At 56.6% G+C, this 18,320-nt stretch overlaps 2 protein-coding genes across 2 annotated transcripts; both read left to right on the plus strand.

Moving 5' to 3' along the window:
• Window positions 1-1,849: 1,849 nt before the first annotated feature.
• On the plus strand, window positions 1,850-10,697 carry NCLIV_010920 (hypothetical protein; the record flags this gene model as incomplete). The annotated part of the gene is made up of 15 exons (XM_003880608.1): window positions 1,850-2,641; window positions 3,002-3,745; window positions 4,339-4,563; window positions 4,787-5,216; window positions 5,642-5,792; window positions 6,097-6,217; window positions 6,672-6,782; window positions 7,330-7,455; window positions 7,894-8,007; window positions 8,338-8,571; window positions 8,849-8,923; window positions 9,129-9,287; window positions 9,703-9,854; window positions 10,220-10,379; window positions 10,557-10,697. The coding sequence occupies 15 exons, from the start codon at window positions 1,850-1,852 to the stop codon at window positions 10,695-10,697; spliced, it is 3,735 nt and encodes a 1,244-aa protein (XP_003880657.1).
• A 2,943-nt stretch (window positions 10,698-13,640) lies between these two features.
• NCLIV_010930 (uncharacterized protein) lies at window positions 13,641-17,807 on the plus strand (the record flags this gene model as incomplete). The annotated part of the gene is made up of 1 exon (XM_003880609.1): window positions 13,641-17,807. The coding sequence occupies one exon, from the start codon at window positions 13,641-13,643 to the stop codon at window positions 17,805-17,807; it is 4,167 nt and encodes a 1,388-aa protein (XP_003880658.1).
• Window positions 17,808-18,320: the final 513 nt, after the last annotated feature.

Raw genomic sequence — 18,320 nt, forward strand, 5'->3', positions numbered from 1 at the left:
AAGATGACTCCAAGCGAGACGGGCGTCGTCAAGTTCGCCTTTGGACTGCGTGGAAGCAGCCGAGGCGGCGGCGCAGCGGTCTAGGTGCCTGCTCATCTGAGAAAGACACGTCGGAGATAAAACTGCACGCCTGAGTTTCGCATGACACACGCGATTTCTCACGCCCTCCTCGCTTTCCAACGTGGCGCCTTGCGAAGACGAAGGGATACATGGGAGACCGGATGTCCCCACGGAGGATTTCCTCTCAGTGCCTTCATCCGTCCTGGCCTGCGCAGAGACCAGTTTTGATTCTCCATTGAGGCTAGGAAATCCAAGCGTTCCGGACAACTCCTGAATGTGCTTCTTTAACAGACTTGGAGAGCAAATGGCTACTGGCCCGGCGACCAACCGGTCAAACACAACAGATGAGGACTGCACACACGTGTCAGCTACTCTTTCTTCGCCGCCCATCTCCCCGCACGTTGTGAGGTTCATCTGACTGTTTGCTTTCGCCCGACTATCAGCAGACGGCATCGCATCGGATTCGGCCATTCCGGCGAGACTTGGCCGCTCGAAGATGCAGCAGGCATCTTTCGCAAGGCAGTCAAGGCCCCGTGTGCGGCACCATACAGCGCAGAGCGATATGTAGTAGTCCGAAGCCTCCTTAAATTCCAAAAAGAAATGTAGAAACGTTCTCACACTGAGCCGCTACGGCATGGGATGGTCACGTCGGAAACGCGCACATCAGGACGCAGCCAGAGAGGACACACAAGAAACGTAGAAGCTCCAGCGCGACTTCCCGGCCTATGAAAGAAAGCGTTTTTCAAGTTTATTGGGGAAGAGAGCAGGGGCGTGTTCACTGCGAGGCGGAAGGACGGCGAAGGCGAGGTCCCATGTGTGTCGATGCTTGGCGGCTGCATGCACGCGAATGTATCCTCGCTGAAGAGCAGGCAAAAGGCACACTGATTGAGGTACATTGCCTTATTTTTACGGTTCACGCAAGAGACAAACTTCACCTCTCGCTGCAAAGAAGACAGTCCGATTTGAGTGATTTCCCGGTACGTTATAGGCAGTGCAGAAACGGGATTGCAGAGCGCATGCATGTTCGTTTCAACTCGAAGCTGAATAAATTGAACGACCTTGGGGTGTGACGCTGTATGCATCCGCTCCTTTTCTCTCTTTTCCCATTGAGGCCCTCATTGGCACATTTGAGTCCTCTTTTCCTTTTGCGTCTGCTAACGCCCTTTCCTGACTCGTCTCCTCTTTCCTTTGTGCTTTTGCGTGAGCAAACAAGTGCATCAGGCCGTCGCCCGCTTCCGCGTCTACCGGGGCTTCCTCGCCGGTTTTGCAACTCGTCTTTTGAGATTTTTCTTTGAGTAGAAAGAAAGACCGCACTGCTTCATCCCGTCTCGGATGGCGTTCCTGCAGCGCCGACCCCACCTCCTCTGCTTGTCACCCGATCTTGTCACCGTTCCAGGTACAAAATTCATCGACTGAGAGGTCCATTACTGGGTGGGGGCTTTGGCGGAAAGGCCGCACGAACCGCAAGTGACTCGGCCTGTTTTTTCTCTCGCGTTTCCCGTGTTCCTCCTCGACGTTTGGGGCCGCGACAACTGCACTGTTCGTCACACTGTGTTGAGGGCGCGAAAATTCCGAGACCGGGGCTGAGTTTCGAAGAAAGATGCCGCCTCCCACTCGTTTCCTGTGGCAGTCTTGACGTCCCGAGAGTAGGCAGAGATTCTTCGACGAGAAAAAGCATCCGCCGCACAGCCGTTTCGTATCATGTAGCACGGGAATTTTGTGGAGACGCCTGCGGGGGTAGCTCGATAACCTTCCTCTGCTGTACGTACAACTCCTTTGTCTCTCCAAGATGGGTACCGAACTCCTTTCCGCTGCACGCGATGTCGACGGCAAGAAAGCAGGTGCTGCAGCAGGCAGCAAATTTGGGTCTTCAGAACCCGGGTCTGAAAAGACTTTGGTAAAAAAGACGTTTCCCCACAGACCGCAGCCGCTTGGTCGCCACCCGCGGTATCCCCATAGCAAATCCGGGAAGGTGTTGCGTAAGGCAAATTACTTGCAGCGTCTCCGCGTTGTCGAAGGCGCCGGCCGCACCCCCAGCGTTGAGCCGTTCGACAAAATCATTCTTTCATTCGACTTCTACCGGGACATTCACGACGAGAAGTGCCGCAGAAAAGAGACGAGCTCTGCTGCCCCCACCCCCGCTTCCCGATCTTCAGTTGCCAAAACCGGTGACGCTTCGCAGACAACCGGAAAGGAATCGGTCCTTGAACCCGAACAACGCGGCGGCGGACACTCGACATCCCAGCCGCACGTCCAAGACGAACCTGCGGAGGGCGAAACGGGCGAAGCCTCGGGAGATGTCGGTTCTGCGTGTGTGCGCGAAGAGGGCCCTGCGTCGACGCCCGATTGCAGTGCAAGTGACCAACCAGGTCCAAGTCTTTCTCGAGCGTCAGAGGATGACTCGGAAGACGAAGACAGCGACGACGAATTTGGAGTCTCGAAGTTACGGACTGTACCGACGTACTTCAACTCCGCAGAAGATTACGTCAACACATTCTTTCCTCTCTTCATTCAAGAAGCGAAGCAGTCCATTCACCGGGCGAAAAAGATGGAAATGAGCAAGGCTGAACGCTTTATCCAGGTTAGTCGGCGGACTGGCCAGAGAGAACGGTTTGCGTGTATGTCGCGAGTCGCGGGATGAAAATGCGTGCTTGCCCAAACTAACGATGTAGTTGTCTCGGGACAGGATCCACGTCGGCTGCCACCGCCGTCCTCTTGCCGCCAGGCGAAGCACTGGCATCGTTTTCATCGCTGGTGGAGTCTCTTTTCCTAGAGAGAGTGCAACAACGGCGGGGGGGGGGGGGGGGGTACCTGCCACTCGCAGCTGGGATCGAGTGTTCTCGAGCATTGCAGACAGGGGTTCCCCGAGTCTCTCCGCACATGCTTATGATCGTTGGCCTTGGCTGTGCGTTCGGCTGTCTCGCTTCGCGCTTCTCCCCAGGTTAGCGGTGAGCCGCAAGGCGACTTCATCTACCTCACGCTCGAACGGGCGCAGATGCTCAGCCCTCACTCCAGTCACTACTGCCACAACGATCTCGTTGTACTCTACATTCCTGAGGAGCAGAACCGCCAGTCGGATCTGTCCAGCGCCTCGACAGCGCCGCGCCTTTCTCTCGCGCCGTCGTCGGGGAGTCAGGCTCTGCGGGCGGAGGAGGAAACGAAGGCCGGGGTGTCCGTACAGGAGCTCTTTGGCCCGGAGGACACGTCGACGATGAAGCCTGAGGACACCGAGTTGCAGCTGGAACAGGCCAGCAGGGAACGAGGCGACGCGAGCCATGACCTCAGCACGGTTCACAAGGTTCACATGCTCGGCGTCGTCCATCAGTCGCTACGGAGCACCCTGGTTGTGAAGATTTTGATGCCGCTTCTGTCTCACCCCGAGGAGACGGACGGGTCTTCTTGTGAGTCCCCGGACGAAGGCACAGGCCACAGGAACGGGCGAAGAAGGCCTTTGAGCGGGTCGGAGCAGGACAAGGACGGCCCGAACAGCGACGACGACGACGTTGCGGATGCAGAAATCGAGCGACGCAAGACACGCGAGGCGCTTCGACGAGCGAGAAGGCAACAGCGACGGAAGGCCAGGCGCGAGAGAATTCTCGCGTTGACTGAGGCCCTCAATGATTCGCAAACGCCGTGGCGAGTATGCAGAGTTATGGGTCTCACTACGCTCCATCGAGAGTTCCAGGTACGATCGCGTTCGATCCAGTGCAGCGGCTTTGCCTTTTGAAGGACTGACACAGCTACGCCTGGACCCTCGTGATAGAGTCGACTTGCACCCTCTCGAGGAACAAAACTCTGCCGGCGATTCCCTGAACTGGATGGAGGGGACTTGCAGGCGCCACCCCCCCTTTTCGGCGACCGAATGCATTGAATTCACAGTGGCTACGCCTGTAACAACTCTGGGAAGTCGTGCCACGCTATGCTTTCGTCTCCTGGGGAGCATATCGAAGCGTGGAGCTCACCCGGTACACTCTCTCGTATGGCGACGCCCCCGAGGCCCCGAACGGGACGCGGAAAGCTGTAAATCGTTATGCACCGCTTGAGCTGTTCCGTGCATGTCGCTCTGCTCTAAACTTATATCCTCGCTGCGTACTCGTCGTGGGACAGATCCGTGCGCCGTTCGACGCGACTTGGAGGGAAGAGGCGGCTTGGCTGCCAGTCTGTGTATGTTTCATCCGCACTGCATGGACGTCTGCTGTGTTTCGCTTTCGTGGAGGAACGGTGTGTGGAAACGGCCGTGGTGTTCGTCTTTCGCGTGTGGTACACCCCTGCGCACAGGGTTTAATGTCGGTCCCCGATCTCCTTATCAAGAAACAAATTCTGTGTCCGAGCCGTGGAGCTCTCGGGTCGTTGACCGCGCCGCTGCAGAATCCCCTGCTGGAAGATGTGGCAGCACAAGACGCTTCTGAGTCACGGCCGGGCGACGGTGATCACTCTGGAGATGAAGGTGTCGGTGGCTTCCCGTCGACAGCGGCGTCGAAGGACCGAGACAACGCAGAACAGGTGGGGCATTCCCAGAGCGTGAATCGGCGATAAAATGAAAGGAGAGACGGAGGGGAGCGTCTCCGAAGTGGCAAGCCGGACGTTTTCCCCGTGCCTGCCGCGTTTCACCGGGGTTTCTCAGTAGAACTTCTGAGTTCTCTGGGGGTGCCCGCACCTTTTCGGACGCGGCAGCTGTGCCTACATCTGGTGTGTGTCTCGTGGTTTTTTCTCGTGGGGTGTGCAGGCGAACGACGATGCATCGGCTCTTTCGACTCGCCAGAAGCTGTTTATCTCCTCGAAGCTGCGGGAGTCCCTCCACCAACTGTATAACACCAGCCAACTGGATGCCTTGAACGACTGCTTGAAGATCCAAGGCGTGACGCTTATCCAAGGCCCTCCCGGGACAGGGAAGACGACGACCATTATGGCGGTGATATCTGTCGTTTTGAATGCCCAGATGGAGAGCAACGACAGAAGCGCAGTTGGGGTGAACACGGCGGCCAAAGCCCCGGGAGCAGACGAAGTCGAGGCGAGCGCAGCCGGGGGTAGCCTTGGAAATTGCGGGCAATGCGCAAAGCTTGACGAAACAGAAGAGGAAAGAGCAAAACGACGGGAGGCCGAAGAGTTAGAAATCAAGAAGTGCCTGGCACGCGCTCAGCCCTGGCTCTCTGCCAGTAGGTCCCGACGCTGCTTGTGACGTGTTCACTGTAGAAGCGGGAGAGGGACACTTAGGGGACGGTTTCCTGCGAGTCTCGCGAGTCCGTTTCTGACCGGACCAAGTCCATTCGTGCTTTGGTGCAGAGTCCTGGGGCAACGTCCGATTCAGCGCGGGGTGCTCGTATGGCTCTCCGGCGCGAACAAGACTCGTGTGTGCCAGGATGGGGAGCATAGTTTCGCCGTAGCCCCACGTTTGCACTTGCAAGACGATGTCGGACACCTCGAAAACGGTGATGCAAGGGCTCGCAGCCCGCGAGGAGTGAATGCTTACTCTTTTCCTTTGGCATGTCTCTTCGTGCCAGCAGCTGTGGAATCCGCGGAAACCGAATTCTCTCTCGCCTTTACGGATTCGTGCCGCTTCTCTCGGCATTCTGTGCTTCAGGGGAGTACGTTCCATGGATGGACGAGGTCGTCTGCATGACTGAAGACTTGGAAGGCAGCGACGCCAACTGGAGTGCCTCAGCCACGGCGAATGGAGTCAGCGATTCCCAGCGGGTTTTCCTTGACAAAGGAAGAAATGCGCTGCTGCCCAAGTAAGCGGAACCACCCGCAGACTCCTTTCTTTTCGCGCTCTGTGATGCTGCAGACTCTTTGCTCGGCCGTGGCTGACTGCACGCCATCTTCATTTCGAGAAAGCGTCCTGTGCATATATGGTTTGATGTCTGCGTGCTAAGCTCTCGTGTGGATTCCGGCTTTGCGCGAGCTCCGCGCAGGCCTCGTCTCGCTTCCTCTCTCCCGGGTGGCGTGTCCGTGAGTCGCCCGTGCCAGTGAGACTGCCGTTCGGACCAAACTTGCCGGCTCACCCGATATGGTCCGTCGTCCATTTCCGTTTTGCAGCCGCGTGCTCGTGTGCGCGCCTTCGAATGCCGCCATCGATGAAATTTTGAAGCGTCTCGTGGCGGAGCCCAGCAAGGGAGGCGGCATTTTCGATTCACAAGGCAAACGCTACACTCCCTCAGTAAGGTTCCTCGTCGCTGGTCCTGGGGCGTCCGAGCTGTGCTGCAGCTCAACGCTATCTTTGGGAACTGACCACAAAGCCTTGGTTCAATCATCCCGTGCAGCAATGGGCGGGGGGTATGGTCCTGGAGCAGAAGCTGACTGGCCAAATGTCTGAGGGGGTTAGCGATTCCTAGGCAGCGTGCATCTGCAGCCATTTGCAGCAGGCGCTCCCGTGAATTGTTTTTCGTTTCTGCGGAGTCTGAACGCAAGCAAGTGTATCCGCTCGCTGCTGAACTTCGAGAAACGCTCTGGTGGCGTGGGCGAGCTACCCAAGCTTAGGTGCTCCCTGGCGAAACGCTATTCAGGTGCTTGCACTGCGCAGGAGGCGTTGGAGCTTTTTTCCGTTTGTGACCGCAACCAAGTGTGTCTGCAAGCGGGTTGGGTCTGTCGCATGTCCCTGCTGTCCTGCGCAGGTTGTTCGCGTCGGTCCGAACGTCCACCCAGACTTGGTTCACTACAGTCTGGAGTATAAGGCGAATCAGCTGATGAAGGCGAAAGGCGCCACACATTTCTCGGCACTTGCGGTCAGTTTTCACGGCCCATTTCTGCTCTCAAACGTTTCTGTGGGGCACTAGGATACGTAAAGAGGTGCCGGCCTCTTTACGGACGAAACAGTGCACTTGCTTGTTGACGACGCAGCCGATCGTTCCGGAACTCCTCTGGAATGCAGACGGCTGATATACCCATTTTAAATCGTATAGCGCTATTCCGTTTTTACAATTTGGTACCCGCCGGTGTAGACACACGGGTGCCGGACAAGTTCTCAGGAGACTGGATGCGCACTCCGCGTCCACACATGTTGTCCCGTTCTGTGTGGCGAGGAAGCGGTGTTAGTCTCGATCATCTTGGCGGGTGGATCCTGACAGCGGGAAACGCGCTCATAGAGGCGTATTGGAGGGTTCGACACAGATAGGTAGACAAGTTTTTCGCGTCTACATTTTTGTGTCATCCCAGGACGGTAGTACTATCAAGCCTAAACTGGCCCCCCTCGCTGAAAGAGTTGGTTGTGAGACCCCACCGTCAGCGACACTGCCGCTGCTCCGTGTGTCTGCTTTTTCGTCGTATTCATAGGCAATCAAGGCCGAAATTCTTCAGGAAAGCCGCATCGTATGCGCCACGCTCTCAGTCTGTGGCTGCCGAGACATCGCCGCCGCCACGGAGGCCTTCGACACGGTTGTCATTGACGAGGCTTCTCAAGTGAGCTCCGGAACTTTGCAGCCGCGTTCGTTGTGTGTTTTGTCAAAGGAACTGTGTATGCGTTTCAGTAAAGCGGTGCTTGCTGCGGTCTGGTGTACCAGATGAAATGATCCTGTACACTCGTGGGTCCGCCAAAACCGTTCTAAGCTAATGCTTGTCAGCCTGCATTTACCTCGCGGCTCTCGGTGCATGCAGAAGGCCACACTGCTGAGGTCGCTGTTCCACTGTGAAACGGCTGTTTCCATTGTCTCGCCAATTTGCAGAAGGCCTCGCTTCTGCTGAAAGTGATCAGCGGTACGCCCGTGCCGCGCCTCCATTTGTTGCCGCGAAGGCGATTCCGCGCGTGCTATCGGTGACGTGGGCGGTGGATCCGTCTGCAGTCGCGGCTGCGTTGTGCATTTTTTTGACTCATTGCTCGCTTTCGGTTTCTTCTTACAGGGAGTGGAGATGTCGACACTCATTCCGTTGCGGCTCGGCTGCCGGCGGCTCATCCTTGTTGGTGATCCTCGGCAGTTGCCTGCAACGATTTTCTCGCGGGTGGCCATTCAACATGTGAGCTCTCCATTCGGTCGCTTACTCCTTCGAAAAAACCTTCCTGCATCCTGTCCCTCAGTGACGAGGCGTTCCCCTCGGATTCGGAGCCTACGTGCGCAGTGGCTTCTGAGGGGCCAACGAACTGCCGTCGATCATTCGACACCGTCCTCAGAGGCGCTGAAAGCTCACAAAGGCGTTGCAAGCGTTGTTCCATTGGGAAGGTGGGGAGTGTGTCTGACGTAGACGCCGCAGCAGGGGACGGCACGTTCAGGAGATGGTGGCTTGGCAGATGCCACGCGCTCTGCCGAAACGTCTCCGCTCCGGCTCTGCTGTCTGCCTTTTTTGCAGCGGTATGATCAGTCGCTCTTCCAACGCCTTGAGGCGGCTGGGCATAAAGTCAACATGCTCAGTGTGCAGTACCGCATGCATCCATGCATCAGCAAATTTGCGAGTAGCACCTTCTACCAAAACCAGCTTCAAGATGCGGAAAACATTGTCGGTCTTGTTCGCCCGCCAATCCCGTGGTATTCGATTCCGATTTTCAAGCCCCTGGTGTTCTTCGCCATTAACACGAGTCACACGGTAAGCGAGCCAAAGGGATGTTCCAAAGTTTCAGCTGAAATGCTCCGCCAGTGGAGGCCTGTATAAAACCCGGAAGCTACACCACTGTTCCTGGTGGCCAGTTCAGACACGCGTTGTGTGTCGCGGGTCTTATTCAGCACGTTGCCGGACTCTCCATATAAGCAGAACGTCGGTGGATCTGGCTGTACGCCATCAAACGACCTTCTGTTACAAAACGCGTGGTCACCCCCTTGCACACGCGGTCTCTGTGTGCCTCCCTGTCGGTGCTCTTGTGCAGGAGGAGAACACCTCTCTTGTCAACGTGGATGAGGCGAACTTCGTCTGTCAGCTGGTCGACCTGCTGAAACGCATCGTAAGTCAAGGCTAGCCTGCTGCACCAAAGGCGGTCAAGTACGTCTTCGCTGTCGCCGTATGTTGCGATGATTCGTATTTCCACCGTCCGTGACCTGGGAGACTCGAACTGTTAAGAGTGGCAGACTTCAGAAGAGGTTTCTGTTTCCCCCAGAGAGCACGCGAAGAGGTGCGTGCTGTGTGTGTGTGTGTGGGCTTCCGTGCAGTTCGTTGCGCTAGGCCAGACGGACTGGGAAGGAAAGGTAGCGGTGATCAGTCCGTATGCGCAGCAGGTGTCGTTGCTCCGACAGCGCATCAAGGCACAGCTAAGGATAACCGACAATAAACCCTGCCCGATCGATGTCAATACAGTTGATGGATTCCAGGTTAGGAACTGAGGCAATAGGGCTACCTGCGGTCGCACTAGCTTTGTTCAGTGGCAAGGTTGTTTGCGGAAGGAAGCGTCCCCACGGCTGCTGGAACTGTCGGCAGGGACACGCAGTTTCTGTGCAGTCCACTGCAGGGGGAAATCTTTTCGTTCCCAAGGGTGTGACCGTCTATGTTTTGGCCGCGGATCTATTTTTTTCGGACCCTCTACTGTTCGAGAACGACGCAGCGAACAGCACAGGTGCCCGCTTGAGGTGGCGTGTCTTCCCAGAGGTGACCTGTAAAAAGAATATGAAGTGTAGGGCGTGCCGGCGCTTAATGAAAACGCTGTGTAAATTGACGTATGGCGGCGCAGGACTCGAGATGCATGGCTGTCTGCCCAGCGTGCGGGATCGTGCTTTCTTCTCTCTGTAGGGACAAGAGAAGGATCTGATTATCTTCTCTGCGGTTCGCGCACAATATACGAGCCCGACGACTGCTGCAACAAAATTAGACACGTCAATAGGTTTTTTGGCTGACGAAAGGCGTATCAACGTCGCCCTGACGAGAGGACGTACAAACCTGTGGTAAGGGAGTGCAGGAAGCTGCTGCCGCCTCAGCAGCTGCTGCGGTTGCAGTTCAACTCGAAGCCTTCATTTTGCTTGATGGGCTCTGGCTGGATTCAACTCACCAGTTTTTCGCTCTACTGGGAGCAATTTCTCTTGTATGGCAGCGGGTAGTCCGGCCTTCGTCAACGCAGTGTAATGTTTTTTGAAGGCCAAACTGCTGGACGTGCGACAGTGGAAAATTTCGGAGATGTTGCTGCTTCGATTCAACAGGGGTAGCTACTCAAGGGAGGGAGCTCACGGACAGTGTCGCCTTCTCCGAACAGCAGTTGTGTCTAATGGAACTAGAGCACGTGGTGCGTCTCTCTTGTTCCTGGTCCTCACAGGATCGTAGGCAACGGGCGCTTTTTGATGAGCAACCACCATTGGCGGTGCCTATGGAAGTACACGAAGGAGCTTGGCACATTAATTTCGATTGAAGAAAAATTCATGAAGACGGAGCTTCTGCTTGCTAAGTGGCTGCTGAAGTTCACCAACAAACACCCGGTGAGGATGGCAGCTCCAAGGGGTTGTTTCCCGGATGCTCTGGCCTAACGAAATATTGCGTGTAGCCCTTTTCTCGCCACGGATACGAACCACAGGCTCTTTACCAGACAACTCGTGAATTGATCTCTCCCCATTTCCCCGGCGCATTTCGACTGAAAACGAATTTTTGTGTTGCAGGCGGAGAAAAATATGCTGGACGAGCAGGTGCCGACTTTCCTGCCCGCTCTGGAGACGGATGTCAAGGAGTGCGCAGCAGCCAGGAAGGCAAGAAAAGTCTCCACCGAGGACGTGACTTCAGTCTCTCCAGGAAACGAGTGAACACCTTCGCTCCAAAGCTATACAGAAGCGGTTTTATTCTGTATTGCTCGTTGAGAACAGTCCAGTGTAGCAGGCTGGTCGATGTGTAACAGTTTCGCGGCGGTGCGCTTTTTCGTTCCTTACCGTTGTCTTTGGCCGTTTCAGGCTGGAACGCACAAAGGACCATATAGTGTCAATGCCTCCTGGCCGCTGTTCCTGATGACAGGGGCAGCTACCAGCGCGATGAACCTTGAGTGGACACCGCACTAAGTGGTTTCGTTCCGACTTCTGAACGCTAATCTTTCGCTGTTTGGTAGCCGAAAGATTCCGTGGATAGGTACATACGTGAAAGAGATCTAGGCTTGTGGAACTGTCGCTGACGGCGATAAGATATCACATCCACTGAAGGGGAAACATACATCCTGTTTCACACTTTTTCTTACCGTGGACAAAATCGTGCACCACGCAAGTAACACTACTAGATCATAGCAATGCGACGGGTGTAGGTAAAGGCAGCACTTTTACTGACGTGCGGAACTCGAGGCGTGCGAGGCACATGTTTTTTCTGCCGATCTACCGACCTTGCTTAGGAAATCTCGGTGCGTTGCTCTCCTCTGAGCGGCCCTCGAGTGGGCGTGGTAACGGGGCTGGGAGAGCAAAGACATGGATGTGCCACTGTGGTCTTTTCCTGACTCTGCGTTCGTGATACTTTCGCGCGCAGCGTACTGAACGGCCGGTGGTATGCCCGGCAGCGCATTCGGCCCTACCATCAAATTGCAAACGTGCTCCACATTTCCAGATAGAACAACAACTGAAGACACTGAGGAGCATTAGTCCTGCGTCTGCTCTTTATGCACTTGATAAGGCCATATTGTATCGGTACGCATGGAACAGTTTCGAGTGTGTCGTCCACCACCAATTTCACGCTTAGCACGGAGGGTGTCAGGCTTCCGAAGCTGGTGCTAGGATTAACAGTGAAGGAACATCTTGCCCAAAGACGTTTTTTCAGTCGAAAGCACTTTTAAGGGGTAACCATCCACAACCCGAGTGGTTCGGCGGAGGTCGTTGCAACCGGGAGCGAGGTGATGTTTACACTCAGTGACACGCGAAAGTTGATTTCGAAGGTGTGTTGCATGTATCTGTAGACAAATCTTGTGAACATTCCGCTGTTCCTTTGGTTTGTTACGCGAGACGCACTGTCGAAACTCGGGCATCGCCTCTCTCACCCCCTTGCTGTGTGCAGCGCTCATCGTTCTCTCGTGCAGACTACGGCTGCTGCATCTCGGGTTTCCGCAAATCTGCCTTCTTATGGGAGGGTTGACCTGTCACCCAAAGGCAAAATCAATACTTTGGCTGCTTCTGGCTTAACCTAAGAGCAAAGGAGGAAAGTGCGCCTCTGCACATCAACGGAGTTCGTGCGCTCCTCCGCGGACTCGGAGCTGTGTCCACACCGAATCCGTGCGTGCATGGCCCGTATTGGTAGAAGCCGCGCGGACCCGAGTGGAAATTTTGGTATTGGCCTTCTGGGCATCAGGCCATTCACTCTTTTCTCCTGTAACTGGCTTGTGTGTCTTTAAAAGATTGACACTCGTTCCCTTGGACGTCGAATTCGTTTCAAGAGGGCTTCAGACTCAGTCCCTGCCTTATGGTGTTTTAAGCGCCACTCGCGGGATTCGCGGGACGCACTTTTTAGCTCACCAGCAGCGGTGGGTGCGCTGTGTTCAACCGCATGCGGGGTAGCCGTTTCGCAGTCGAGCGGCGGCCCAGCCGTTCACTGAGACATATCCTGCTGCACACAGAGACCAGCACTTGGACATCAAGCGTCTTTCTTGCGATCCCTTCCTAGTTTTTCACCGTCCAATTTACGTGTGTGGCTGCTTGAAACACACGGGTGAAAGCTTTCTCCTCAGAAGCGTGAGGACAATTCCGCCCAGAGACGCCTACACCGTCCTGTGGGGTCCGTGCGCGAGACGTGTCCGAGGCCGCGTGTCGCCGCGCACGTTGTCTATTGGTCGATCCGAGTGGGGCGGCGCGCGCGTCGTTCTCCACGGTAATTGTCAAAGACAGCACATGTTGCATTTCTTTCCGAAGCGAGATTTGCATTTTCATTCAGTATACAAAAGTAGTAGCTGCCGTTGACGTGTCTTCCTGGGCCTTGTGCTGGCGCCGTCAGTGCGATATTCAGGGACTGTTGAGTAACGAATCTGCGGCCTTGCGCTTCTCCGAGTTCCGCAAACGAATCGGGCGCCGGACCCCCCCCCCCCCTCTCTCTCCACTCCCAGCAGTGCGGATTCACCGTGGTCCGTAGGCAGAGAACCCTGGCGGTGCGGAGAGAGACTCTGCGCGCCGCATCCGCGACGCTGCCAGGAGGGTTTCTAGGCTTCCTTTCTCGAGAGAATACCGCGGCAGAGCTATGCTTCAGCTGCTTTCCATAGTTATTCCGGTGGTCTGGTTTCACGTTCCCTTCCTGTGGAAGTGGAACCTGAAAGCTCCTGTCTCACCTGTCTCAACTCCCCAGCCGCCTCGATTTCGGCGCCACCGTCCGATTGGAGTGGCGAACCTGTTCAACTTGCTTCCCTGGCGGCGGAGTTGCAGCGGGCCCCGGCTCTGGAGAGGAGGTTTGGCCGATCACAAGGCTGGAACCCCTGAGTCGGGTACGTTTTCTGGCGTCTGCATCTGTTTTGTTTGCTTCTGTAAAACAGGAAAAAGAAAGGGATTCTTTCCCTCACAGCAGGGTGAATCCCGAACGTTCAGCTTTTGTACCCCCGGGAGGGTTCGTTCTTCTCCCGTCTGGAGATGAAGCGAACAGCCCGGTCATCCAGTGCTGCGGCACACCAGAAAGTTCGCGCCGCCGCAGAGGCTCTTCCCGTCTAGGCATCACCAGTATATGTTGGCACCAGCTGGCATCGATATCACCCCTCTGGGAGAAAAAAATACAAAAACGTGGTTTCCTTCTGACGTCCCATGGCGGATGACTCTCGATTGAGGGTTATTCAACCGAAAAGCACTGGCCGGAGCGGATTCGGCGGCTCTCTGTGCACGACTGTCTCATCGCCTACCCCGTCTACTACACCCCCGCAACGGAACGGCCGCGAAGCGGAACGTGCACATGGACACAAGAGCTCAACTCGCGAACCTTCTGACCTGGTTAGTTCGCGTTTCACTAAGGAACTGTTCCAAGGAGAGCACGGTGCGACGAAAACTGACAGCAAACTCGGCCCGGGCGCGCGGCGGGCCGAAGTCAAGAGGAGCGGAAGAAGGATGCCTCCGCGCCCGACTGCTGCAGGCTCAGGCGGATCAGAGGAGGCGCAGGAAGCTTCAATGTCAACCAAACAGACGGTATGTGAGCATGTGTCTTGCTCTCCGGACTCGGAGGGAAGCAGTACAGTTCATGCAGCAGACATACTGAAGGCGGTGGCAGATCGCTTGTCCCCATTGGCTGCAGCCCCGCTCGGCTCGAGTATGCTTCCGGAGCATCACGAGTGTTCCGACAGCGTCAGAGAGATGACAACGTCGTTGAAGTGTCCTGAAGAGAAACTCCGTCTCAGCGACAAACGAGGAGGTCCAGGCATAAAAGACATTTCACCGATTTCCCGTCTTTCCTCAAGAAGCACGGTGTGGCACCAGAGTGATGTGCTCAACCGCGACTTCCGCTCGTTTTCGAGTGTTGGATTTGAACCGGAGGACCTCCTGCAAAGAGTTGTATCCGTGTCTGGAGAATCGGATGATCCAAAAGACAAGGAACGCTTCTCTGCCGCCGCTGAGAAATCTGTTGACGGAATTTTCGGCGATTCGATCATTGGCGGCGACACCGGATACTTTGCGCGGCACAGCCAAAAAACAGCCCCTGAGTCGGTCGGCAGCAGGTGTAACGAGTCGAGCCGCGAAATGCCCGTGAATGTTCTTTCGTTGCACGAGAGGCAGGGGGACGACGCGTCGTTTGCTGGGGACAGTGGTGACCGAGATGCCGGAAACGGTCGCCGTCCGAGTAATCCGTCCTCGCTTCGCGCTCTCGCCAGCGCCGGTTCGGAGGCAGTCCTGGTTGGCCTCGGCGACAGCGTCCGCGGATGGCGAGGGCCTGATCGTTTCCCTCAAACGGATTGTATCCTCCGGCGACCCGTTAGTGTCGGTGGAATGGACCATGGTCGGAGCCCGAGGGATTCGCTGGCCGCTAACGAAGCCTCGTTGAAGGCGCCGAACGGCACGAGTCCCTCTCACGCTGACCATCTGAGCTCGATCCTGCGCAGTCGGTTCGCGCAGCAACTCGCTCTTCAACAGCTTCAAGAGGAAGACCACCCGTGGTGGCGCCCCGAGAGAACGCCGCATCTTCGGTCGAGCTCCCGCGCTGCGGAATGCCATTCGGCGAGTGGCGTCGGCGCAGCTTCGTGGATGTCACGTGCCGGCAGACACGAGGAGGCGGTGAAGCCGAAAAGGGCTGTGGGCCTCGAGTCTTCGGAAACGGTAACCAGCATTTCCAGCGCGAGTCGCCGGCGACAACGATCGTCGCCTGTGGAGGGCTCTTTCTTTTCCGATTCCGGCGAAGCGGATGCAGTGGGGGAAAGCGATGACAGTGGCGCTGCGGATGCGCATCTCCGTGGTGCGAAGCGGCAACGATGGGACTCCGAGGAAGAGGACGAGGAAGACGCAGAAGAAGTCAACGGCCCCGTCAACGACCCCGGAGAAGAGACGAGAGTCCAGCTTGTGCGCGAAGCGCGAAAGTTCCCGCCTTTCCGGGGCGTCTACTTTGACACCCGACGGGGCAATCTGTCTTGGCGGTGTAGCTGGAAGGTGCACGGGAAGAAGAGGAGCCGCAGCTGGAGTGTAATGAAGTTCGGCATGGCACGCGCCCGGGCGAAGGCCATTGCCGAGCGGATAAAACATGCGCCGCCTGCCTACTCACAGAGTCCGCTGTCATCGATGAACTCTCAAACAGGTAGCGAGGCCAGCCCGTCTTTACACGCTTCGCCACTGCTTCCAGCTCTCATGCGTTCTTCCCGAGGAGTCCGGCCAGGTGCGCCACACGCCTCCGGCGTCTCTCCCTCGTCGCGGTCTCACGGTGCCTCACCTGCAGCAGGCCTTGGAGCCTCGCCGCTGCATCAGGAACCTGTGGGAAGCTGCTCACAGTCGTCGTTGCAGGCGTCCCGCAGTAACCAACTTGGTGCGGAGGAGGAACTTACCTGTGGGAAAAGGTCTGTCGGGAGGATGCCCGGCGGAACGCGAGAGAGGACGCTGCATTCGGAAGACCACGAAGACGACGGCGAGCCGTTGACTGCAGTGCTTCGACGAGTCTTGTCCATGAAAGAGTCACAGAGCCGCAGCCTCGAGGAAAGCCAAGCAAAAGTGTCGAAACGGCCTTGCCATGCACACGCATGCATGTATGGACGACCAGACTCTTCAGACGGGCCCCGTGAAGAACAGAATGCACTGTCAAAAGCAGACCTTTCTTCCATCCTTAAGAGTTGCAGCTCACCATTCGGCGCACGCAGGGTCAGCGTTCGAGACGTTGCAGAGCCACCGTGTAGGTGTGCTCATTCTTCGCCGCAGGTGGCGAATGGCGATGGAGATCTGAGTCAGCTGCTGAACCAAACGGCTGCTGCGTGCTGCTCTCTGCCCGGCTATAATTCTCTTTCGCCGGAGGGAGAAAAACCATCCGTCAACGGAGTCCTTCACTGTCTCAGAGAGAACTCGCGGGTAGCCACGCTGCTGGCTCATCGTTCTCCTGTGAATCCGTCATCGCTGAGCGATCTAGCTGGCGACGACACAGTGCTGGCGACTCCAGAGGATCTGCACAGGGCTGTGGCTTTGTTGGAAAGAGCGCCTCTGAGCGGAAACCCAGACGGGGACTTTTTGCCTTTCGGGCAAAACCTTAGGAACCGGGCGTCGATGGATTTCCGTCGAACTCGGGATGACGCGTTCGACGAAGAAGCGTGCGAGGGAACGCGGCTGGAGACTCCCACATTGGTCCCGGTTGTCGGAGACGCGTGCCTCGATGACAAGTGCTCAGACGAAGTCGTCAAGGAACCGAAATGTGAAGGCCTCAAGGGCAGAGCTGAAGGAGGTCTGAGCGTCCCCGAGAAAGAAACCGAGTTCCCGTCTGCGCACGCAGGTGCCGATTCCTTGGCAGGTGCGTCCACAACTACGTCGGCTGATGAGAGAAGCAAGCTGGCTCTTGGCGCAGGACCAGAAAGCAGCCCCTGGTGTCCTGCTCAAATTCCCGTGCGATCCGCGGAAGCCCTCCTGCGACGCGTTGTTTCTGCAGCCACAGCTGCAAGTGCTGGGAGGGACAAGGCAGAACAAGAACCCACCCAGGGCAACCCAGCAGGGACGGTGACTCGGGAATCTCCGGACGCGGACGACAGCGGCAGTGGCGGGGATATCAGCACAAGCATAAACCCGCAATTATGTAACGAGATCGAGTGTACGGGGAACGGATTGCGAGCAGCGAGTGCCGCAGCGCCAGAAAGGCCTACTACCGACGCCACGGGAACTTGCCGCGAAGTGGGATTTGTTGTTGATTCCGCGTCTGATAAGATGGATCCCAGTGCTAACGCGGAATCTGCGGGGCTGGGAGAAGCGGCTGCGCCTGGTGCTCGAGAGGGACGTTCCAGTGCGTATCCGGGTGGGGGGGGGCTGACGCCGACGACTTCTGAAAGGCTCACCAAAGACGCTAGTGGCCAAAGTACGGTCTTGGTACATCGGGCTCGCGTTCTAGAGGTTCTACAGAATCTCAAGGAATTCAGTCTCCCTCTAGCTAGTAAAGGACAGTGTCAAACAATTCAGTGCGCTTCGGCGTCGCTTGTATTGCTTACGGGTTCTGCGGCAAAGGACGGGCGCGCCGGGGAAAAGGGATCTTTCTCCAGTCGACATGGCGATTTGCAGTTCACAGCGTGGTGTTCCGGAGCACTTGACGACCTTGCGGCTGCTGCACGGACAGGCGACGTGAGGCAACTGGAACCTCTCACAGTGCTACTTGGTGGCTGTCTTGCCGAGCTCCGTCTGCCCGCGTCGCTGTCCGAGTCGGAGCAGCTCGCTTTGCTGGCGTCGGTCATGACGTACTATTGCAACCGCTTTGACTGCTCCCGCGGAAATCAAGAGGTCGTTTCCCCGTCCGTAGCGGACGCGGCGGCGTAAAGCACAGGTTCGCTGGTGGGTTGGGAACCTGGAAAAGAACTGCAGCCGTCGGGTGTTTGGAGTTGACGCGGATTTTGCGTGAGGGTTTGTCAACTGACTGCCTTTTTGTTTCGGCGGCAAACGTCTGTGGCCGAAACAAGAGAGGGATTCTTGCTCAGAAATCCAAGTCGCCACTGTTCCGCGGGAAGGAGTTACCGGATTGGCAGGTCTCCGGGAGTCTGGCTATCGTAAACGAATGAAGCAATGGGAACTGATGCAGCGTCTGCGAATCTGTGGTTCAACCCCCCAGGTCGGATCAGGGCTTCCGGCGGCAGGACGGCAATTTTCTTCAGCCGGTTCCCTGAGCGTTGCCGCGGACGATATTTCATACTGTTGTTCAGGAAATCAGCCCGGTGGCAGTGTATGTGTGTGGCTTCGATTCTTAGCCTCGCGCGAGGCAACCGTCTGGTGGCCATCTTCCCAGCGTAAGTTTTGAGGAAACGCGGCCGTGCGTTGCGGTAGCGTTTAGTGTGT

The sequence above is a fragment of the Neospora caninum genome, chromosome IV (assembly GCF_000208865.1).
Source record: "Neospora caninum Liverpool complete genome, chromosome IV".
NCBI lineage: Eukaryota > Apicomplexa > Conoidasida > Eucoccidiorida > Sarcocystidae > Neospora > Neospora caninum.